The 24855-nt window shown below is 35.5% G+C and overlaps 3 protein-coding genes across 3 annotated transcripts in view; 1 reads left to right on the top strand and 2 right to left on the bottom strand.

Moving 5' to 3' along the window:
* The window catches only part of LOC141396903 (transmembrane protein 198), a 35022-nt gene extending 17333 nt beyond the window's left edge, over positions 1 to 17689 (bottom strand). Inside the window, exon 1 of the mRNA XM_073972626.1 lies at positions 16612 to 17689. Coding sequence (XP_073828727.1) covers positions 16612 to 16695 — 84 coding nt within the window. The 5' untranslated portion in view covers positions 16696 to 17689. The remainder of the gene's footprint in view (positions 1 to 16611) is intronic.
* Positions 17690 to 23827: 6138 nt separating this feature from the next.
* LOC141396902 (cytochrome c oxidase assembly factor 6 homolog) lies at positions 23828 to 24245 on the top strand. The gene has a single exon (XM_073972623.1). The coding sequence runs from the start codon at positions 23925 to 23927 to the stop codon at positions 24198 to 24200; it is 276 nt and encodes a 91-aa protein (XP_073828724.1). The 5' UTR covers positions 23828 to 23924; the 3' UTR covers positions 24201 to 24245.
* A 41-nt stretch (positions 24246 to 24286) lies between these two features.
* Sbat (LSMD1 domain-containing protein Sbat) lies at positions 24287 to 24854 on the bottom strand. The gene is made up of 2 exons (XM_073972622.1): positions 24697 to 24854; positions 24287 to 24637 (listed from the first exon to the last, which is right to left on the bottom strand). The coding sequence occupies exons 1-2, from the start codon at positions 24727 to 24729 to the stop codon at positions 24317 to 24319; spliced, it is 354 nt and encodes a 117-aa protein (XP_073828723.1). The 5' UTR covers positions 24730 to 24854; the 3' UTR covers positions 24287 to 24316.
* Position 24855: the final 1 nt, after the last annotated feature.

The raw sequence follows: 24855 nt of genomic DNA, 5'->3' as shown, positions 1-24855 counted from the left end.
TCCGCCAAGGAGTAAACAAAAAGTCGCCTGGTTTTTGCTTGTTTTATTTTCTTTGTGCAATTGACCTACTTTGTCGTTGTAGTTAATGTTTGACGTCGATACGTTGCTGTTGTCTCTATTAGAAAATTGTCTTGTTAAACGCCCAAAAACGAAGTATTGCAATGAATTCTAGCGTAGAATGGTGCACACAAACAAACGGAATTGATGACACTTGCATTTAAGTTGCTTGCCAAGGAATGCATGCATTTGAGTATAACTCACTTGTTAAAGATATCGATTAAATTGCTGTAGTTAGCAGGTTTATTTTTTTAAATTAGAGATTTCCTCGTCAAACTTTTAGGTGGTTGAACGGTTTTGAAAGTTTACACAAGGGCACATTTTAACCAACATTTTTTCTGGAAAGAAAAAAATTAAAAATAATTTAAACCGCATTTATATCTAAGTTGTCAGGTCCATAGAGTATCTTCTAAAGATGACGTATTTACCCCCCAAATACTTCTTCTAGGTGCAACTGTAATAAAAGCTTTACGCCTGCACTTGAAACAAGTGTTTTAAGCAAATACATCATTTATTAAGCTGATATTCAATGGATATGTTTGGTGTAAATGCGGCTTAATCAAGGCATATTTATATAAGGTAGATGCATTTATTACAACAACTAACAAATTTACAAATACAACATTGTTGTTATTGAAAATTTAATGTCAGAGAAAATATTGAATAATAGGGTCGTTCTTCAAATTGTCTAAGAAAAAACATATATACATTTTGAAAATCCTCGAAAATAGAACAAATTTGAATAAAAAAGGTAAATATAAAGCATTCAGAACCGCCGTGGGTCCTTTGGATGAAAATTTCGGATTTTTAAATTTTATGAGTAGACCCTATAACATATTGGAAACCCAATTTACAATAAAAGTAAAAATACAGGTGATTGTCACTTCTACCTTCTATAAATATGCCTTAGGGCTTAATGCTAAGTTTACATTTAGGAAATCCACTCGATTTCAACTGTCAATTCCATTGCTTAAACGTCAAATAAAATCCAATGGATTTCAGATGAGATTTCATTTGACGTATACACAAAGGAATTGACAGTTGAAATCCACTCAATTTCGTAAATGTAAACATACTGTAATAAACATGCGAGGTAGTTTAAAGCCGCATTTACATCTAACAGGTCTTATAAAACATGCGTAATTTATGTTGTAAGTTCCATAAAATCTCAGTAGAAGAAAACGGTAAAATATTCTTCCCGAATCTGATTTTATTCACAATAACGCATTTTGACAACTGGTATGAAAATCAGCTGTTTTTTGGAGTTACACCTTATTATTCCACCATGGTATTAAGCGCTCGGCACATACGATGCGTTGAGCGTCGCGGTACAACAACCACATGAAAAAAGTGTAAATGATGCCAAGTTTTTTGAACAACAACAATATAGCTGCCGCATTAAAGTTAAACATAATTTAACTTCTTTGGGACAACGTGTGTCCCAACGTGTGTCACTAAACGGACCGTATGTGCCGAGGGCTTTATTGTATCACCTTCTTTCTTCCAACATATATGGTACATTTCATGGCACAACTACCAGGTAGTGGTATCACACCAGCTGATCGAATATGAAAAGTCAAATCCCTTTATAAAAAAATATTTTTGTTGTAATTTCCCCAACAACATAAAGAACGTTTTGACATAACATATTCAAAATTTTACGACGCCACTACCTGGGTAATTGTGCCATGGTACATTTCAAGGTCTATTTAGCAGGTCACGTAAAGAATACAACAACAACATCAAGAAAATCATACAAGCTCTTAAAATTTTTGTTTACGTTTTCATACAATTAATTCACAATAACAATGAACATGACAGATTGGCATTTTATTGCATCATGGTACAATCAATACAAGGTAGGGTACAGCTGTAGTGCAATTTTGTAACTAGTTAACGACAGAATTAAGGCCTGGGTACATAAGCAGCCTCGCCTGATTGCCTTGCTTTCCTGGTTCATTTCTGACATAATTAAAAAAAGAATAAAGAAGGCCGAGCAAATTTCGAACTGAGTTGCCCTTTTTTCTTTATTAATTTATTTTTTTTATGTCAGAAATGAAGCAGGAAAGCAAGGCAATCAGGCGAGGCAGCTTATGTACGCAGTCCTATAAGGCCGTGTCAGAATCAGCTCGTAGCTAGCTTTCAAATCACAAATTATATGGGGGATCGCCGGCGGAATTGCAAAGAGGTTATGGCACTCCTTTATATTTTGACATTTGGGAAGCAAACAACGGTTGATTCTGTTTCTTCCTTTACCGACAATCGTCAGTAAGTGGAAATTAGTCCCGGTCCACACTAGAATGAATTTCATTAAACAATTTCATGAAATTAGGCGTTCTTAGATCGAATTCCTCACTACAGCAATTTAATGATGTTACTCTACTATGTCCCGGTCCATACTAGAGTCATTTCAATGCAATAATTTCATGAAATTAGGCGTTCTTTGATCGAGTTACCCACTACAGCAATTTCAAAAAATTACTTTAGTATGGAACTCGATTTATGAACGCCTAATTTCATGAAATTATTACATTGTTTCAACATGGCGACTTCGAGTTTATAGGCGAGGGGTATGAGGTAGTGAAACCGCTGTACATGGTTTTCTGCGTTTGCGATGTTGCCTCTTCCTATTGTTCATTTAAAGAAACTCGCTAGTGTGACCAAGGACTAGCAGCCGTGTGGTGTTTACAACGTACTGAGAAAGGATCACACCAGTCTCTTCAATACAGGCCTATCTCGCTTGAGCCTGACCCTAATGACCCGTACATGGAATGTAGGAGGGTAGCAGTTAGGTGTGGAACTGCCGAGGTAAGGTTGCTGAACGTATACATCCTAGCATTAGTCCGCTTTTGGTAGGTCATAACCGTGTGGTCTTGGGAGACTTTAATGAGCATCATGAGTTGTGGCATTCGGTCCTAAGAAACGACCAGAGGGGTACAGCGCCGGCAAAGCAGATTGATAGATCTACATCTTGCACGGTCAATGAGGACGCCCATACCAGAATTAGAGAAGAGTGCCACAGTACGCCAGACATAATCATCGTGTCACCTGGTCTGACAAATGACGTGACCTGGCGCTCTTGGATCAGACGATCTCCCCATAATTGTCTCCATTAGCAGACCGTCCGATTTCATCACCTCTGAACGCCGCACTTTAGTCAATCATGGCAAAGCCGATTGGCCGCTTCAAAGATCTGCCAATCCTTCTGTTGTTCGGGTAGCGGAAATGACGTTCCGAGACATCACTGCTGCAGCCGCTCGCCATATACCAACTGGTCGAATACCCGAAGTGACAACAATCTTCCCGGCAGAGGCGACAGGATTAGCAAATGAGCGTCATCTGAAGAGTTGCAACCATGGTACAATGAAGTAGAGGTAGGCCAGGTATGAAAATCACTGAGAAATGCCATCCTGCAGCCATGGCTTAAAACGTCAAATGGCATGGTAAAATAATAATGGTAGATGTACATACCTGCATAGCTATCCCGTATTACAAAAAACATATGGAACTAAGAGCTTCACTTTTTATATGTTAAAAGTGCCATATAGTGTAAATGCATTTCTTTAGCTAGGCTCCAGAATATTCTTGTTGGAAAAGTGTTCCAAAAATAGCAAAAGTCCTTCCCAAACTTATGACAGTGAAAAAATGTCATTCACTTATTTTCTACTTGACAAGTTTGGTTAATCTGACATCGTGATTGCTGGTATCCGATTTGCAGATAAATGTCAGCAGAATTTTTAGAAAAATTGTAATTTTTACATTCCCATACTTTTGGAACAAATTTAAATTAATATCAATATTTGATAAATTGTTCATTCGTAAGTTTTGCTAAAAAAATCAACAATTTTATTTTGCAACGCGAATACATATTTTTTTGTCCTTGTTTTCAATTTTAAGATATCGTGTTACAGCAGAATTTTTTTGTTGGAACAATTCAGCGATGCATCTACCTTTATAATTGCATAATGTCAAAAATGGTACAAAATGTCAACCCTGCTTTTGACAGATTAGGCCATAAAAAGAAAAAATTGTAATCAGCTGTTAGCTGTGGCCTACCTTCACTTTATTCTACCATGGTTGCAACATTGTAGCGGTGTAAGTGAATTGTGGGCAACAGTTAAGTCACTCTCGAACCCTGGAAAGAAGGAAGATAGGACCTCAGTCACGTTTGGCTACGTTATGTTGATTGTCCCGAAGTTGTGCGTAAGTTATTTAAATCGACAATTTTTCTAGCACCCCGGGAGTGACAAGGAGAAAATATTTTCCTGCCGAGGATGAACCACCACAGTTTACAATGGATGATGTTGCCAATGCCATCAAGAAAGCTAAATCATCCAAAGCTCTGGGCCCTGATGGTATCTCCGTGGTAATGCAGAAACAGCTGGGTGAGCCGGGAATGGAGTATCTCTCTAAAGTTCTTAACCTGTCGCTAGCCACGCTCATTGCTCCCGAAGTCTGACAAATGGGCAGGGTGGTCCCGTTACTAAATCCAGGCAAGGATGCCAGCAAAAGTAAATAGAACATGCCGATTTCGCTTTTGTCGCCCGTAGCAAAGACCCTTGAGGTTTTAAAGTCCTGGTACATAAGCTGCTTCGCCTCGTTGCCTTGCTTTCCTGCTTCATTTCTGACATATTCAGGGCAATCATGAATATTTCCCTCGGAATTTTCCGCACGGAAAATAATTTTAAAAAGTGAAATTCTTTTAAAATCAATATTTTAAAACATTGGAAACTACTGATGTCGCTCAATTATGCAATATTCTCACTGAATCGACAAAAATATTCTCCTGTTAGACATAAATATGGAAATAAAAATGCTTAAATTGAGGAAAGGGAAAAAATTCCTCACGGAATTTTTATTCATGATTGCCCTGAATAAAAATAAAAGAATAAAGAAGGCCGAGCAAGTTTCGAACTGGGTCGCCCTTTTCTTTTTTATTCTTTTATCAGAAGTAAGCAAGGTAAGCAGGCAAGGCAGCTTATGTACGCAGGCCTTTAGTCCTCCCCAGCGTCAGAAATACGTATGCAGTTGCCGATCATCACCATGGATACCGGATACCGTAAGCAGCACGGCACTCCATTTCCACCATATTTTTCGAGGACTCAACCAGGATAAGGCATTTGATACTGTCATGCACTTCCCGCTGTTTGAGGACATTGAGAAGACAACCCTCCGGCCAAGTCTGAAACGTTGGATTATCAATTACATGTGTGGACGCCAGTTGTGCGTGGGATTCAGGAACAAGAACTCCAAGACCATTAGAGTGAAACAGGGAGTTCCAAAGGTAGGGTGATATTTTCGGATATGTTTAACTTCTACCACTCCTGTATTCCGTCCCCTTCACACGGCATCGAGATCGTAACGTATGCGAATGATTGTACGATTCTGATGTCTGAACTGAATTCCTGTTTGACCGATCTTACCAACATTTTCCACGCGAATCTGCGGTCACTCTGTTCACCACATGGACATCGCAGGGGAGAAGAGAGTTGAATGTCGTGGTCAATGGTAGCGACAACAAACACATATTCCCTTCGAATTTGCTGGGTGGAGGACCTGTATTATTGGGCCCATGGCCCAATTACAGCTCCTCCAGCAAGCGAATTCGAAAGGGAACTAAGATTTGAAATGTCAAAATTCATAAACAGAAGCGAAACAAAATTTGAAGCGAATTTCTTTTCTATCAATTCAAGTAGATACATACCAAACATTTTGCGAGAAAAACTTGTTACCGTAGTTTTTTTTTTTTTTTTTTTGTTTTTGTTTGACGAAACAGGAAATACCTGCTGATCGAACTTTCACTGCTAAAATAAGTCATTGTAAATTAAATGTTGACATTTTACGTATACAAAATTAAGTTTATTTGTTTTCTTTTTTCGAGGTACATCTACCTGTTTCTGTACAGGTTGACATTTTGACAGCTCAAATCGAAATCATCTTGTTTTTACTGGATGACCTGTAATTGGGCCATGGTGACGGCGAAAACAAATTATTCGCCTCTTTTTTATGAATTGGCATTTCAAATCTGTGTTTTTGTTTGAATTCGCTTGAGAGATGTCCTGCATAATTGTGCCATGGTTTGAGTGATGTTTTGTGCCATTTCTGATAGAATAAAGCCCTAAACACATCCAACGTTTGAGTAAAATTTTGTGTCATTTATGGTACTAGAATAAAGAAAAAGTTAAACTTGGCAGCACTTTGTCTTTTATTCATCTACCAGAAATGACACAAAACTTTGCTCAAACGTTGGATGTGTATAGGGCATTATGAAGAAAAATTGAAACTTGGCAGCACTTTGTCTTTTATTCTTCTACCAGAAATGACACAAAACTTAACTCAAACGTTGGATGTGTTTTCAGCTTAAAGCTAAAAACGTTGGATGTGTTTTCAGCTTTACACTTTTTTCATGTGGTTGTTGTTTTAGACGCGTGACGCTACTTACAACGAAACGTATTTGTTCATAATAGCTGTGTTCCAAAAGTAAAAAGTTTTTACAATTTTTACGACTTTTTTATCTTTTACGAGTTTTACCATTAAAATGTACAGGAACGAAGCTAATGTCTCCGAAATATCTCGCAACTTCATTTGACCACACCGTATTCGATTTTTTGTCAAATTTATCCACTGTGGCTTCTCTGTGACTCCAGCCAAAGTTATTGTTCATTTCTGGGGTTAATGTTCCAAAAGAAGGCAGTTGGGGAAAAAGAAGACAACCAAATTTAATTTAGAACACAAAAAGAACTTGAGCAAACTTGAGGGAACAACAACAACTTTTGGAATGCAAGAATAACCCATGTCCTTGGCATAAGTTCTATGGGAGAGGGGCATACATACATTAAGTCTTCGGTTGCCATTCTCCAACAAGATGGAAAATGTGGAAATGCACTGAAATGTCGTACTCAATTTATTCATTTATTCGAATTGCAGCATTAAAAAAGGACCTTCTTCTCCTTTGGCAATTTCAAGTTCCGCACGAAAGTGCAACGTCAACACCATTCATATGTATATGCTGACAAAGTTGTTGTTGTTGCTCAGTGTCATTACGGCTGAGGTTTTGTGGATCAAATTTCGCAAACAAAAAGAACGAGACTTGCAAGGAACAAAAACGGAAAACCGCAAACGAAAAAAGGAAGAAAACCTAAGCAGACATGCACTGTTTTTTGCTAGTGTTGTTATTTGTAATTCTTATGTTTCATTTCCATTTTTATTTTACAAAAAAAAAAGATTTTTTCTTGATTTGTATAGTGTTTTACGGATATGGACTAATGCATTTGTTTGGCTTGAACCAGCAACACTTGCCGCGTTGCTCATTTGTTATGAGCCGTCGTAGCAGCAACCTAGCAACGACACTGTTCGTTCATTTTCAACTGGGAAACAGTTTTCATTTCAGGTTGCTGAGGCTGCTGCATCTGCAGTTGAATAGAATTCGTAAAAATTAGAACAGAATGAAATAGAGAAGAGAAAGTAGAATAAGGACAGTTTTTTTCTTGCTTGTTGTAATGTAAGTGACTGATAATTACAAATTGTAGACTTTACAAACAAACATATACATTTAATTACATACATATGTATGAATATACAAATATAGGCATAAAAACTACTCCTCTATATTAATATGAAGCTAAACCTGCTATATGTATGGGGCAAGGGAGTTTAACAACAATACACAATAAAACATCCTGTGGGGTTTATGGGTGTCACTCTGATGATGGCGTTGATGAAAGTGAACGATGCTCTTTGTTTGGAAAAAAAATATATGGAACAATGTTCTGAAAAATGTGGTAGAAGCACAGCGGGAGAGAGACCTACACACACTACCCTATGGTAATTCAAAAAGTTTAATAAGCCCATACCTACTTCATAGGTGAATATGTGTGTGCGATTGTGACCAATTTGCATTGTTGCCTATTTAATATTTGACTTATTAAATAAAATTCTATATGTCCTGATAGTGATGAAAGTAATAGTATGTTTATATATAAGAGGATTTAACAAACTCTCTGGATTTCAAATTACAATTCCATAGAGCATACGTCAAATAAATTCTACTAGGCGATTTAATTTGACTTAAGTTTTGAAATTCAAAAGTTAAATCAAATTAAATCGCCTAGTAGAATTTATTTGACGTATGCTCTATGGAATTGTCAAGTTTGTTCTTGAAGTTTTCATGTGGTTGTTGTAACGCAACGCTCCACGCGCCGTATGTGCAGCGGCCTTTAAAGCCATAAATACATTTAACGTTTGAGTAAAGTTTTGTGCCATTTCTGGTAGATGAATAACGGGCAATGTGCTGCCAAGTTTCAATTTTTCTTTATTCTTCTACCAGAAATGACACAAAAATTTACTCAAACGTTGGATGTTTTTAGGGCTTAATGCTAGGTTTACATTTACGAAATCCACTCAATTTCAACTGTCAATTCCATTGCTCAAAAGTCAAACGAAATCTCATCTGAAATCAATTGGATTTCATTTGACATTTAACCAATGGAATTGACAGTTGAAATCGAGTGGATTTCGTAAATGTAAACCAAGCATAACTCATTTTTTGATTTACCGACAAAAATCGGTAACATTAAAACATAAAATTAAAGGCCTGCGTACATAAGCTGCCTTGCCTGCTTACCTTGCTTACTTCTGATAAAAGAATAAAAAAGAAAAGGGCAAGCCAGTTCGAAATTTCCTCGGCCTTCTTTATTCTTTTATTTTTATTATGTCAAAAATGAAGCAGGAAAGCAAGGCAATCAGGCAGAGCAGCTTATGTACGCAGGCCTTAAGAATGAAAAGTTCTAATAAAAGTTGACAACACTGTTGCTATCGGCAGAACTTTACGACTACTTTTTATTGGTCGCTAACTTACCGAATAATAGCTCATTTAGACTAGCCAGCTGATTTTTCTTCATAGCGCAATTACCAAGGTAGATGCATCACCCCATCTCATCGAATTTGAAACGTCAAAAGAAGTTGTTGTAAATTGAATTCGTCTCAATTCCATTGCTTACATTTCAAATAAATCCTCATAAAGAGGACATTTTAAGAGCAGTACACATTGTCAGTTTTGAATGTCGATATTTCGCAGTTATCAATAACTGTCCAACAGTCCAGCAACCACAAAACATTTTGCGGTTGCATGATGAATGACAAAAATGAACGGCCACACTAGCAAGCACCAACAAAGCTGTACTCAGCTTTAAATTTTGTTATAGCAATTCACCGATGCATCTTCCTTGTTTGTTGTACCAGCTTGCAACTTTTTGTATTTTCTAGCAAAAAACAGAGTTGTATACGAGGATGTATGCCGGATTTAAAACAAATCCACTCCATACGAGGATTTATTTTTGTATGGGATTAGTAGATTATCCGGCTAATGAGGTCATATCTTAATCGTTAATTAACGAAATTATAAGCATTTTAATTTTACCGCTTTTTGTCGGTATCTTCAAAAATGAGTTAGAGAATCGCACTACAGATATATGCCATTTAGATATGACACCATTGGCCGGATTTAGCCCATTATCAGTAGTGCGGTTGCCTAACTCATTTTTTGAGTTACCGACAAATATCGGTAAAATTAAATCGCAAAATTATGAATGAAAAGTCCAAAAAAGTTGACATCACTCTTGATATCGGTAAAACTTTACGGCTACTTTTTATTCGTCGCTAATTTACCGAAAAACATCGTTAATTACCGAAATTAAAAGCATTTTAATTTTAACGATATTTGTCGGTAACTGAAAAAATGAGTTAGAGAATCGCACTACAGGTTTAATTTGACTAATATTTATGATGTCTAAACGATAAAATAACTCGTTTATTTATTTTAGATGGGCAAACTGCGATAAAATAATTCTTTATATGCTCTTGAGTTAGCATTAGTAGCATAATGTGCTAACATTTTCAGTATTAAACAATAAATTTGTAATTTGACGTATGTTTTTTGATACGAATTCAATTTAAAAAAAAATCGTTTGACGTTTCATATTCGTTCAGATGGGCTGATGCATCTACCTTGGTAATTGTGCTATGAACAAATATCAGCTGACTGCCATTTAAATCCTCCAAAATGTATATCTAAATGCAATGAGATTTGTACTGGATTTCTTAAATCCAGTCGAGGATTTATGGCTAGTCTAATACCCCGGTCACACTTAACCGGATTAAGCCAGTGAGTTTGGATTTAAAATGTCAATTCCATAGCGCAAACGTCAAATAAATCCTCTCGAAGTGGGTTAACCCGCCAAAAAACTCTAGTGTAACCGTGCTATAAATGAGCTAATAAATAGATCTTGAGCAAGGGCAACATAGATCAATTTTTTCTTTATTATTTTATAAGAAATGATGCCCGACTTTACTGAAACGTTGGTAGTTTTTTCGGCTTAATTGAGTTTTGGCCTCAACACATTCTTATTCCGCCATGTTCTAGGGTCTATTCTAAAATATCTAAGTTGCATTTGCGTCGAACAGGTTTAAATAAAATGCGTCATATAACTTGTCAATTCCATTAAATATCTGTTCATAAATTGAAGCATATGCCCAAAATATTAGTTGTTTTTCTAGAAACGCAAACGTTTTCGTTCGTGTTTTATTTTGGCCCCGGCACATACGGTCCGTTGTGCGTCAATGTAAACAAAGCATTAGTTCTGAATTCTACAGATGGTGCCTAGTGGCTATATCACACCATATGTTTTTTCACATGTATGACATGAGATGGTCTGTATATTAGTATACCCAAAGCAGCGTCGCCCAACAGAATACCATCAAACTTCAGCAAGTGTTTATGTATAGGTGAAAAACAACAACCACATGATGTTTATCAGTCGTGTTTTTCTCACGTACAATGTGAATGAGGGAGAATGGCAAAAGCAAAACAACTCTGTGGGTGCCCGCAGTATACAGATGGCGACCCTGACCCAAAGTGACAATATACATGTAAAAAAGCATATAGTGTAATATAGCCATAAAGAGAGAATGAGAACACTTGTTAAATTTGGTCTGATTTCGGGATTGGGACAGCAGGTATGGTCTGTTTACGGATGATGATGATCGGAAGATGGTCTGAGTCAAGGGAAATAACGAGTTGCCAGGACATGTCAATTGTCAGATCGGGTGCCACAATGGTGATGTTACTAGGCGTTTACACACAGACAGTATGTGTGTTCGTTTACTCAAAATTCGTAAAAATTGTTACTGGACGTTGTTCGTTTACTCTCCAGTACAATGCAAAAGACCTTATTAGTTTACAAGAAGATACTGGACTTGTACAAATTTGTACAAATTATTGAGTAAACGAACACACCTAATATTGGCAAGACAATAGCAAAGTTACAAACCATTTTCACTTTTCTTCCCCTCATACCAATTGCGGATATTATTCGAATGTTCGGCACAACTTTCGAAAACGATATCACATTCGAAGAATTGGCAAATGTTTTTCGGGTGTACACAAGCACGTTGTTGTTTTGTTCGTCAAAAGTTTAAAAACGATATCGTTTTCGAACATTTGGCGAATGTTTTTTCTTCACAAGAAAAATTGTTTCGAGAAACATTTTTTATATTGAAAATTTTTTTGTTTCAAAAAAAAAAATTATATTGTTTGTAAAAAATTCCCATTTGCTTTTTTCAAATAATTTCGATATAAATGCTACGTATAATATAGACAATAAGTGTTGATAAAGACAACATATGGGTAGGTTGCCAAACACAAGACAACAATGTTTATCAACAGTTACATATCGAGTCGCAAACATAAAGAAATAAAAACGGAAAAGGTACATAACAGAAACATCAAGAAACTCCACAAAAAATGTTTTTCGCCACTATCGTAAAACTATCGTCAATCATTCGCTAATAATATTATTAACGATATTCGAAATCGAAGGATTTCCTGCCACAAACTGAGCGACGAGTGAATCGTTTTTAATTCATTCTCGTGTGTCGTTCTCGAACAAAATATCCGCAAAACTCTCGAGAAACATTCGAAAACGATATCGTTTTCGATAGCAATGGTATGGTGGGTTTATACATATTTAAAAATTTATAAATGTATTTGTGAAAAAGGTTTGTATTTTTGCTATTGTCTTGCCAATACTGGCATTTGTAAACGCAGGGTTAGCCACACACATCACCATTGTGGCACCCTCCTCTTATCGTAGGAGCGTCTTCATTCCCGGTACAAAATGTGGAGCTATCAATTTGCTCGGCCTACGCTGTACCCATCGGGACATTGCCAATGCCTGAGTGGCAAATCTAAAAATATTGTTACGGAATTAGGTTTAACTAATCTCCGTGTAGACGTTGTTTTATTCCCCGATACGATTTGTACCAAATAAAACAGGGTTCGTTTTAGATTACGTTTCTACAATGCTTTATTTACTTTATTACACTTATTCGGAACTGACTGTTATAGCTAAGTACACAGCTTTACTTTACTTCTTTACTAGTCGATGTTTACACTTCGGTATAAAATTCACAACTAACTCGTCATTGCCAGTTCCCCTGTATTTATATCCCAAAGTCTCCCTGTTCGAGAGTCCTCTAGAAAATGTCTGGCAACTCCTCGAATATGTACAACGAACACACAGACGCACATTCGCACTAAGCGAACAACCAGACTCACATACATGGGGGATGATCAATGACGTAATTACAACAACAAATAAATGCAAGAAAAGAAGTAACAAACTAAACGATAATTACATGATTATGGCAAAACAAACAAAAGAACATTAACAAAAGGTAATGTAACGACTAGAATGATGAAGAGAGTTCTACATGGTAGTTGTTGTTGCTTAAATAAAATAACTGCGTAATAAAACGTTACGTTACAATTTAAAATTTTAAATTAACGGAAATTAAACTAAATTAACTTAAACCTATCAGTTACATTCGTAACAATATGCAGTGAAGTCCGCCAGGTCTCCCAAAGCGAACTAATGTCGGATATATAACGCAAGGCGACCATTATATTCCTCTGACTCATAAAGTCTACGATTTCGGTGACTTTGTTACGGAGACCGTTGCAATCGTAATGCACGAATGGTGCATTTTCGGGGCGCTAAACAACAGCTTGTGGTGTTAGATGCTGTTTTTGGTGTTGTTGTTGGGTTGCGGATCGAAATTGGCTCGGCCTTCTTTATTCTTTTATCAGAAATCAAGCAGAGCAAGAAAGCCAGTGGCTTATGTACCTAGGATTTGAATAACGCAAGAAAGGCGAAGAATTTCAGTACCCTGACTGATCTAAACTTGTAAGTACAGTACCCATTGTCAGTTTTGAATTACGATTTTTTGCAATTATCGATAACTGTCCAACCGTCCAGCAACCACAAAATATTTTGTGGTTGCATGATGAATGACAAAAATGAACGGCCACACTAGCAAGCAACAACAAAGCTGTCATTCAAAACTGACAATGTGTACCCAGCTTTATTTAGTCTGCATTCGTTGATTCACATTAAGTTTGTCTGGTTACCCTAAAATGTTTAACAATTTGTACCAATCATGGCACAATAGTGATATCACACCAGCTCACTATAGGTCAAACAGCCCATTTTACTGGTCAAAAGTCAGATTTCGCACTTTGTATTTTCACTTATTTTGTGTTACTTTCTTGTAAGAAACACTTCAAATATAATAAAAATAAATTTTGTTTTTGTATGAGAAATTATACCGTTACATGGCAGGCTGCCAAATATGTATTATCCAAATATCTTTAAAAACTTGTTAACGAAATATCTTTACTTGTATACGTTCAGGGTGAAACAAAATCGCAATATTAGCATAAGTAACGATTTGATTAGAAAATATTCGATATCTATTTATCAAAAATGCCCTCCTATCATAATTTATGTGTATAAATAGTTATTAAATGGGTGTTAACTTTGAATTTTCGAAGAAAGTAAAACATTTTGAGGTTATGTACGCTTTTAAAGTCTCGGCAACGTTCGGCAATGAAAGTGAAAATTGAAATTGGTTCATTAACTCGTGCCGAATACAGAAAATTTTATGTGATTTTGCGTAAATTTGCTCGACAAGAATTATGCAACTTTTTTTACGTTACAAATTTTTTCATAATATTGATTTTTTTGAAGTCAGGTTTAAACCTCTTACCAAATAATGTTAGCCAAATTGGAGTCTACAGCATTCTGCTGTATTCTAAAGTCAAATTATTTACAAATCTTTTATAAATATATACAGTTATAGTTAAAATATGTCACATCATATTGTGGGATTTTCAAGGTAATAATTTTAAGGCATATTCACATTAAAACTAAAACGAAACACAACAAAAAAGCTTCTGAACTTATCGGACGTCGACGCCTTCAATTCTGTGGACAAATAACAGACCTTCCAGTTTTTGTCCCCAAAGGGTTAAGGTACCAGTTGTGTATTTGGTCCATAAAGGGTTAATTTTTTGGCCCACGTTGTTCCATTTTTCTCCCTGAATCTAAAAACGCTATATTAACTTAAACCAAATACTTGTTTTAACTTTAAAACTTTTGGCCAATAAAATGGCCCGTTTGACCTACAGTGCAGCTGTTCAAATATGAAGTGTCAAATCCCTTTATAAAAAAAAATAAATTTGTTGTAATTACCCCAACAACATAAAGTTTTGACATAACATATTCAAAATTTTACGATTCCACTACCTTGGTAATTGTGCCATGGTTCCAATTGTTGCTGAAAGTCGTCTGTTAGCACAAAAGTCCAACAAAGGAGATCGATTCGAGAGAGACATTTTAACAGTTCTTTTACTGAGAGTTTGCAAATTCTTGCTGAACAAATTTCTTCTAGCAAGCACTTGCAACTCTTCTTCTTCCTACAAACAATAAATCAGATGTATTTAATTATTCGGTGATTTGTGTTTGTGCAAACTGAAAACAATTTTATTGTGGGAATAAGCAAGTAATGGGTACTTTACACGATATGTTTTTTGCATATGAGTTGTCACTTCTCCCATACAAAAAGTATATGCAAAGTGACAACTCATATGTAAAAAACATATCGTGTAAAGTACCCATAAGTTGTTTTGTTTTATTGGAGAATCAAGTTACAAAATGGAAAGTTTATTTTTTTCGGATCATTTTCTTTTTTATTTTTAATAAAATGCAATAGTTTTGCTTGTTTGGTTCCTTTAATGGCGGACTAATTGTTCAGTATGACAAATCAGCTGATTGCTAGCCGGTTTTTGATAAAATTGGCAATCTAGTTCCTGGAGCGGATCGATCTTTCTAGTTCCTTTTCCCAAAAGGAACTAGTTCCTTAATATAGTTCCATAGTTCCAAATTGTTCCGAGAGCAATATAGTTCAATGAATCTTTCTCTTTCATTGTTCTTTTGTTTCCTTTGTTCCAAATAGTTCCGATTTACGTTTATTTAAGAAGGTGACCGCATCTGAATGATGAAGGAACCGAACGTGAAAAATCGAAGTGTGGAATTAAAATAAAGAAAATAAACTATACAAATGAAAGGAATTATATGCACGGTTGGAACTATATGAACTATATAAATGCAAGAGCCGGATATAGTTCCAATAGTTTCTTGTCCGGAATAGTTCCTTGGAACTAGTTCGTTCCGGAACAACTCTAGTTTTTGAAGGGAGGGTGCCTGTGTACTTTTTAAATTTTTTTTGTAAAAGAGAATAAAAACTACTCTCCGAGAAAGTTCTTGCTGGACAATTCTTGCTGGGAAAGTATGCACACAGACCTACCAACTGGCGCAGTTGTAAAATAGTTCTGTCCGCTATGCCCCCTGCCACACGACGAAATAAATTTCATGAAATTATTCGCTCTTATATGGAGTTCCATACTAGAGTAATTTTATTAATGCTCTGTTTCAGAACTTACGATAACAATTTTTCCTTTATATTATCGAAAAAAATATTAAAAAATAGTAGATTCTTGCAGTACTGGAACAGACCATAAATTGCTGTAGTGGGTAACTCGATCTAATAACCCCTATAAAATTGAAAAGTTTTTTAGTGCAAGTTTCAGCGTGTGGCATAAGACTAACGATATTCATTATCCTTCCGTTGTCTTTAATTGTATTTTTTAGAAATAGACTTATGAGCTTTCTTTCATATCTCACAAATTTAATCTTCTTATTTGACTTTTCACAACTGAAATGATTACTTAACCTCCTGTCATTAGCATGACATGAGAATAATGTTTTTGTCAGACCAAGATCATTTCCTAATTAGGTGTCAATTAAAAAAAATCAACTCTGTATTCATGCATCCTTGAAGTTAACGATGACACATGTAGTTACTGTTATTATTGCATGTGTCCAGCTAACTGTGTTGCCACTTTGTTGTATATAAATCTTGTTTACAATGGGGGATATATGAAATTATCCTTGACCCTGTTTTCTTTTTCAGATGATAAATTTCGTTTATTTGTCGGACTCTCTCGCTCTCTCTTTTTAGTTGTTTGATATCATTCCACTTAACTCCCAAGCGAATAAAGAGACTGTCACTAGCAGTTACATTGTATAATAATGAAGATGCTAAAGGCAATGAAGATGATGTTTGTTTTTGTTATTGCTTAATTATTTCTCTACTTACTTTTATGAAAAATTGCCAATCCATTTTATGGATATCTGGATGTTCGGGATGCTCGTAGACAAATACTGAGTCCACGGAATTCATGTTGCTGGATTTTTTTCCAAAGATTCTTCTTAGTTTATAAAATTGAGTTGATTATAAATGCGAGTTCAAAATTGATTTGATAAGGAACTTAAGGAAACAAAACTCACACACGAAAGTACAAGTCCTTTGTCACATTTACATGTTTATATTAGGATTATTAGATACATTTTATGAACCTTGATTAAAGCTTTTCTCATAATTTATGTTTTATTTCCGTTTCCGTTTGCTTTCACTTTTTCTTCACATTTTTGACTTGTTTGGTTGGGACGAGTTTTTTGATATTTGGCCAAAATCATTAACAGCTATTTAGGGGTAATGATTGCTGTTGGTTCTTGTTATTGTTCAACATAAGGATATACTAAACTCAGGACTAACACAACACATAACAAGTAAAAACCACAGGACACTTGACGTTGTTGATATCAGCAGGAATATCTGAAGTGGAATTTTTTTCTTTGTGATTATTTAGGAAGAACAGAGACACAACCCGTAAAGCGTCAACACTGAAACACAGACAAGCCACAATTACTGTGGTGGGTACGGTCAGTGGCACATTTTCCCACCCTATTTTACCAAGCGGCGGTAGCAGAACAGAGAGATGTAACAACAACACAAACAAACTTAACGAAACAAACGTTTTGGCGAAAAATTCCTTTGTAACTCCTCGTGCTCATCCTCTGCTTTTGTTTTTGTGTTGGAAAAATTGTTGACACCTTTTCACAACTTTTTCCAGGAAATATTTACAGAAAAATGTATTAAAAACGGCTTTTTTCTCTATTCTGCATCCTTTTGTTATCCTTTATTAAATTATTTTTAACAACACTTCTTTATTTTATATTTTATTTTGATTATCTTTTTGAAACTTCATTTTTCCTGGTTCTTTGTTAATATATTTTTTCAATAGGATATCTAAAATATATCTGCGTTATTCAAAACACCCCGTGACCGTATGATTTCCGTGTCCTTTCTCCATGATTCGTTAAACATAACTACTGTAAAGTTTGAGATTTTGTAAAGGACATAATGCTAAAGCTCATCGCACACAATATGCCGCAAAAAATAAAGCTTTATTTAACGAAAGATTTGAATGAAGTGCAACCCCAAGCACAGGCGTTCCAAAGGAGTTCAAATGTCAAATTTATAAAGGAAAATTTTTACAAAAATTCAAAAATAGTAGACTCAAAACTGAATTCAGGGGCTGGATACTCGTTCAATGAAAATTTGAGATGAAAATATTTTCTTTTTAGTTTTTTTTTCATTTGACATTTATTTACATTTTTTCATTTCACATTTTTACAGAAACAGAATTGAGCCCCTGTAGTGGAATTCTGTAATTCATTTTTGAGTAACCAACAAATGTCGGTAGCATTAAAACGGAACATTATGAATGAAAAGTATCAATAAAAGTTCACAGCACTGTTGCTATTGGTGGGATTTAGCAACAGATACTACTACTACTACTTTCTACTACGATAACAATTTTTCCTTTATGTTATCAAAAAATAGTCAAAATTAGCAGATTCTTGCAGTACTAGAACAGACCATTTATTTTAGTTGTTAACTTACCGAAAAATTTCGTTAATTACCGAAATTACAAGCATTTTAATTTTACCGATATTTGTCGGTAAAGGTCTGTAGTGGGATTCTGTAACTCATTTTTGCTGTTATCGACAAAAATCGATAAAATTAAATCGCAAAATTATGACTAAAAACATAAAGAGAAGTTGGCGTCACTGTTTGTGTCGGTAGAGCCTTGCGACTACTTTTTATTCATCGTTAACTTACCGAAAAATTTCGTTAATTATCGAAATTATAAGGATTTTAATTTTACCGACAATTATCGATAACAGCAAAAATGAGTTACAGAATCCCACTACTGGGTACATAAGCTGCTTTGCCTGGTTGCCTTGCTTTCCTGCTTCATTTTTGACATAATAAAAATAAAAGAATAAAGAAGGCCGAGCAAATTTCGAACTGGGTTGCCCTTTTCTTTTTTATTCTTTTATCAGAAACAAGCAAGGCAACCAGGCGAGGCAGCTTATGTACGTAGGCCTTAAATCGAAAAAGTGAGTTACAGAATTCCACTACGGGCCCTCAATTTCCAAGGAATGTACAGGGATGGCCCCCGGTGAAATATGATGCATATTTTCTTGAATTTCAAAGGGGCTGGGTTCTTCCCTTTCCCATATTTGGTCTGTTCCTTCACTTTTGAAAATGGCAAGACCGGCAAAAGTAGTAAAAGTTGTAAACTGCTCCCATATGAATTTTATGGTGTCAGAAGTAAAGGAACGCTTTTCGAGTAGAGAGTTGTAAAACTTGAAGATTATTGAACGTAAAGGAACAGAGCTATTGAGAGAAACGCCATATCTTTATGTATAAAAATCAAAAGCCGTAATAATCCAACGTAAGGTAGAAACACATTGAAATACGCCGCTTTTTCACGCTCAGTTTCATGTAAAAGATTAAAGGCCAAGTACAGTCCAAGTACAACTTAATCTAATGAATTATGCAGCATTTGAATTAGCTAGTACTTGGCCTTTAATCTTTTACATGAAACTGGGCGTGAAAAAAGCGGCGTATTTCATTCTGTTCACACCTTTAAGGCCTGGGTACATAAGCTGCCTCGCCTGGTTGCCTTGCTTTCATACTTCATTTCTGACATAATAAAAATAAAAGAATAAAGAAGGCCGAGCAAATTTCGAACTGGGTTGCCCTTTTCTTTTTTATTCTTTTATCAACATTAGTTCTTAGGGGTAGTTTACACTATATGTAAATGTCATATGGCATGAAATTTTCCATCATTATATAGTCGCTAATATGTGCAATATTGGGAATTTTCCTTACGCCATTTACTTTGTGCGTCCAAACCAGCAAAAATGTAATAAAATTACGTCTCCACATTGTCTGCGTGGGTAGATATGGAATGTTTTTATTTCGTGTCATATGACATTTACATATAGTGTAAACTACCCCTTAAGGGTTGTTTACACATAGTGTAACCACTATGAAAATTTTCATCTATCAAAATGATTTGGCAACTCATATGTAAATTTTTCATTTAAGCTGGGTACACATTGCCAGTTTTGAATGACAGCTTTGTTGGTGCGTGCTAGTGTGGCCGTTCATTTTTGTCATTCATCATGCAACCACAAAATATTTTGTGGTTGCTGGACGGTTGGACAGTTATCGATAACTGCGAAATATCGACATTCAAAACTGACAATGTGTACTGCTCTTTAGGGAGCGCTCTATTTGATACGGCATTCTCGTATGTAACATAAATTTATCAGCTGTTTTCTGTCATTCTCAAACAAAAAATGAAAAACAAAATCTTTTAAAAAAGAAAATGGAAAGGTATGTATATTTAAATATTCAGTAAAGTAAATAAATGGCGTTTATAATGTTATTTTCAGATCGATTGGTCGAAAGAAGCAGTCTTTGAAATGATTGGTGGCAAAAACATGAATGCCTCTATAACTCCAAACACCAATTCTACCAATTCAGTTTCCTTCAACCAAAATTAAAATTTGCGCAAAATTCCAACTCAACAATAAATGTAAATAATGACAAAAACAGCTGTTTTTATATTTTTAGGTTATGTCATACGAAAATAACACTTGCAGGTATGAACGCACAAATTGAAAGTTGTATGGATGACGTCAATTTTGACAAACATAGAGAATGTCGAATGGGTGAAAGAAATGGCAGCTCATATGACATTGATAGATGGTGTAAACAGCCCTTTAGTTCTTCGCAATGCCGCTCTTTTTGGTATCACACATCGAAGCGTGACATTTCTGGCGCCGGAGATCATATGTTTTGGAAAAAATTATTTTGGACTTTATTAATTTTTCCTCAAACATAGTATAATTGTCTTGTACCAGACTATGAACATTTGCAAGAAAATGTTTTGAGCTTATGGGTAAGAAGGGAGATCCTTCACCGCCGCTCTATCCTAAAAGCTAAAATATTTTCATGTGTTATTTTTAGTGTCTGACACAAGAGATTTTTGTTATTATTTAATGGATTTTTTTTTAATTCGGTGCTTGTAATCTTGCATCGTTAAAGGCCTGCGTACATAAGCCGCTCGGCTTTCTTGCTTAATTCATTTCTGGTAAAAGACCAAAGACCAAGTTCGACCTAATTGAAATGTGGTTCTGATATTTCTTTATTGCTTTACCAGAAATGAATTAAGTAATGGCCCCGGCACATACGGTCCGTTGTGCGTCGCGTCGCGCGTTGAGAACAACAACCACATGAAAAAAGTGTAAGTGATGCCAAGTTTGTTCTTAAAGTTTTCATGTGGTTGTTGTAACGCGACGCTCTAGGCGCCGTAGGTGCCGGGACCATAAGAAAGCCGAGCGGCTTATGTACGCTGGCCTTATGGGCTGTTCTATTAAAAAAAGTACATTTTAATAACTCGCTTTCACGCCAAGAAAGTGGAGTAAGCAACAAAAGTCCATTGAGTTTCCACCTTTAAAGTGTGAACAGAATGAAATACGCCGCATTTTCACGCTCAGTTTCATGTAAAAGATTAAAGGCCAAGTACTACTGTTCTGTATATTAGTATACCCAAAGTGACAACATACATATGAAAAGACAGATGGTCTGATGACCGCCTTAGTGCGAATGTGCGTCTGTGTGTTCGCTGCACAGATTCGAGATGTTGCCAGATTTTGTGGATAATTCTAGACCAAGGATATAAATAGCGGTAGGAACGGCAACATTGAGTGAGTCGTGTTTTAAGCGTTGAACTGAACAGATCGGTAAAAGAGTAGCTGCGTGCTAATGGGTACTTTACACGGCACTTGCTGTGTGCTTAGTAATTAAAGTCGGTTCTGAATAAGTGTAATAAAGTAAATAAAGCATTGTAGAAACGTAATCTAAAACGAACCCTGTTTTATTTGGTACAAATCGTATCGGGGAATAAAACAACGTCTACACCAGAGTGAGGCAGAGAAAATTTTTGGGTCTCTCTTGTGCTCTCAATGAGCGTAAATTTGTTGTTGTTCACAACGTGTTAGCATCTACACAGGCTGTGAGCGATAACAAATTTACGCTCACTTAGAGCACATGGGCTCTCTTGTGAGTCACAATGCCTACCTTTGGTCTACACGGACATTAGTTAAATCTAATTCCGTAACAATATATTGTGTGCGTGTGTTTTTGTTATTGTATAAGTGTGTATGTGCGATTGTGTGCGTAAGCAAATGACGCAAAAAACAGATGTAAATACACTTCATTTGATTCTAGGATTTCGTAAAACGAAATCATTTAATAAGCATATGTAAATTGGACTTTAGGCATTTTCCATGCGGCAATTGTCAGTTTGATGGAGAGAGAGGTGAGGCTTATTGTAACCCTTTGCCTCGCAACACCCTCTTTCACCCACAAACTGACAATTGCCGCAAGGAAATTTGCCTAATGTAGATATGGGGCTCAATTCTGTTTCTATGAAAATGCGAAATGAAAACTTTTATAAAGGAAATAACTGTCAAATGAAAACAATTATAAAGGAAATATTTTTCATAGAACAAGAATTCAACCCCTGTGGGCCGAGATTTGCTCCTGTCCACAGGAGAAAGTCTTAAATCCGCATATAGTCCCATTTACATATGCACATTAAATGATTTCGTTTTACGAAATCCTAGAATCAAATGAAGTGCATTTACATATGTTTTTTTGTGTCATTTGCTTACGCACACAATCGCACATACACACATATACAATAACACAAACACACGCACACAATATATTTATTCAGAAAAATAGGAATTTCACAACACAAATGTATATCAAATAACTTAAATTAATTCCAAAAAGAAAAAAAACATAATTTTTGCATGTTTTTTAACCATTTATTTTCACTTTTGTCATCGTTTGAGTATTTTTGTTTTTCTACAACACATACAAACTAACAAAGGCATCATAAAACAGTTGCATTTTTTGGTAGTTTATGACGAAAAAGCAGGGTTGCGTATAAAAGTATGGTGTTTTCGTGCGTTGTTTAGAATAAATGACGTAGCTATCGTCATTTATTTTTGTATGGTAAATGACGTAAAATGTTGCCTGTTTTAGCAAATAAATGACGAAACAGCTCTAAATGACGAAAAAGTTGCTAATGTAAAATGGACATATGATAGTGTATTCCGCAAGTTTTACTAGGCATTTACACCAGACAGTTTGTCTTCAAATACCACTCTAATTTACTAACACATACATACATTTGTCGGCTGTCTCCCAGCTGTCCATCATTTTTTCGCAGACAGAAGGGAAGACAAATTTTTGGCATTTTTGTAAAAATAAGTGAGATAACAATTGAAATGTGTCGAAAACAAAAGAATATGTACAGAAACAAAATATGTGAACGGAAAACGAAAAGAAATCGATGATTTTTATCCATAATATTACAACTGTTTTTGCAGTTGTCTGGACGCCTACGTCACACAGGCAAGTTTTGGGTTTTTGACAATCAATACATTAACTCAACTGTCCTGTCATGTATAACCGCAGGGTAACTATGGTACCCATATTGTCATTATCCGTTTAAACATGGTACAATAATTCTTAGGTAGGCCACAGCTAACAGCTGATTACAATTTTTTTTTTGTTATGGCTTAATCTGTCAAAACCGTGTTGACATGCAGAGTTGATATTATTGATCAAAAAATTCAACTCTGTTTTGTTTTCATTTCAACATTTCGTTCTTCTTCTTCTTTGTATACTCATCCGTTATCATTCATCAAAACAATTTTGACGTTTTAAGCCATAGCGAAAGGGTTGTATTTTTTGGCGATTCTCATACCTGGCCTACCTATGAATTATTGCACCATGCGTTTAAAAATGACGAAGTTTCAAACAAGGTAAACATTTCAGATTTTTCTGCCAGGTGTTTGTATATGGTCTGTTCCAGAACTGCAATAATCTACAAATTTTACCTATTTTTCCGATAACATAAAGGAAAAAATGTTATCGTAGTAAAAAATAGTTGATTATTGCAGGTTCTGGAACAGAGCAATAATTAATTTGTTCCGCACTTTTTACCCCTAATATATTTTAAATGCAGCCCTGTGAACTCTCTTTGACAGTAAACACAACTCTGTTTTTCTAACAGCTGATCGGCATATTAAAAACATATGTTCCACTATATTTTGTTTTATGCAACTTTACCCCGAAACCAACTTTTGCATTTATTTTAAGAAAAACTATCAAAAATATCAATAAAAACAATGAGTAATTTCCTTAACAAAGAAGAGAGGACAAAGTGTTGGGGTGCCCGCGATGATTACTGGAAGTGCCTAAGTGAAAATGCTCCACAACATAGCTCCACATCCGGAGAAAAAGTTCCGGACGCTTGTAAGAAACTAAGGAAACTATTTGAAACAACTTGCCCCAGAACTTGGGTTAAACATTTCGATCGTAAACGTACATATGAACAATTTAAGCAAAAGATGGAACAAGGTGTTGATCCCCTAGAGGAACATACCAAAGAATCTAAGAAATAAGTTGTATAAATGTATATAAAAAATAAACACATTTTTTCTATTATAGTTTTGTTACTGTAATTTTTAAATAAATAAAAAAGTAATTCTTTTTGTTAAAAAAAATACATATATTGTGACTAGGCCTTTACGGGTTTAACGGTATATAGCTCATCAGGGGGTAAATCTACGGAAACGGAGACAATGTGTTGTCCCGGTATCATTACATTACCCAGAATGCGTGGTGACTCTTCGCCCTCTTCGAGATATTCAGCACACATGGATAGTACAATATTGGAATCTTTGTCGGTACAATTAAAGAAACCCACAAGTACACGGCCATCGGTAATAACTACTCGAAACGGCTTTCCCAACCATCTACGTAAGTTTCGACGTCCAGGGGAGAGTTTTTCGTCGTTAACATTTGCATTATTGGTAATGACATTGTTGAGTAAATGGTTCTATAAGAAAATGCATACTTTTTTGAAGAGTCTGAATATGGTTAATGGGGTTTGCTTACCTCATAGGGCTTAGAATTTGTTAAATCACTCATTTTTTGTGTTTAATTTTGTCAACTACAAACAATATCCAATATTAACCTGTTTTCCATGAATTTATGTGTATAAATCTAAAACAGCTGTTTTGTGTCTATTGTCTATGATTGTTTTGTTGTTGTTCC

The sequence above is a fragment of the Musca autumnalis genome, unplaced genomic scaffold (genome assembly GCF_047663935.1).
Source record: "Musca autumnalis isolate F117 unplaced genomic scaffold, ASM4766393v1 scaffold_3, whole genome shotgun sequence".
NCBI classification, from domain to species: Eukaryota; Metazoa; Arthropoda; class Insecta; order Diptera; family Muscidae; genus Musca; species Musca autumnalis.
This window is presented reverse-complemented; position numbering and strand designations above follow the sequence as displayed.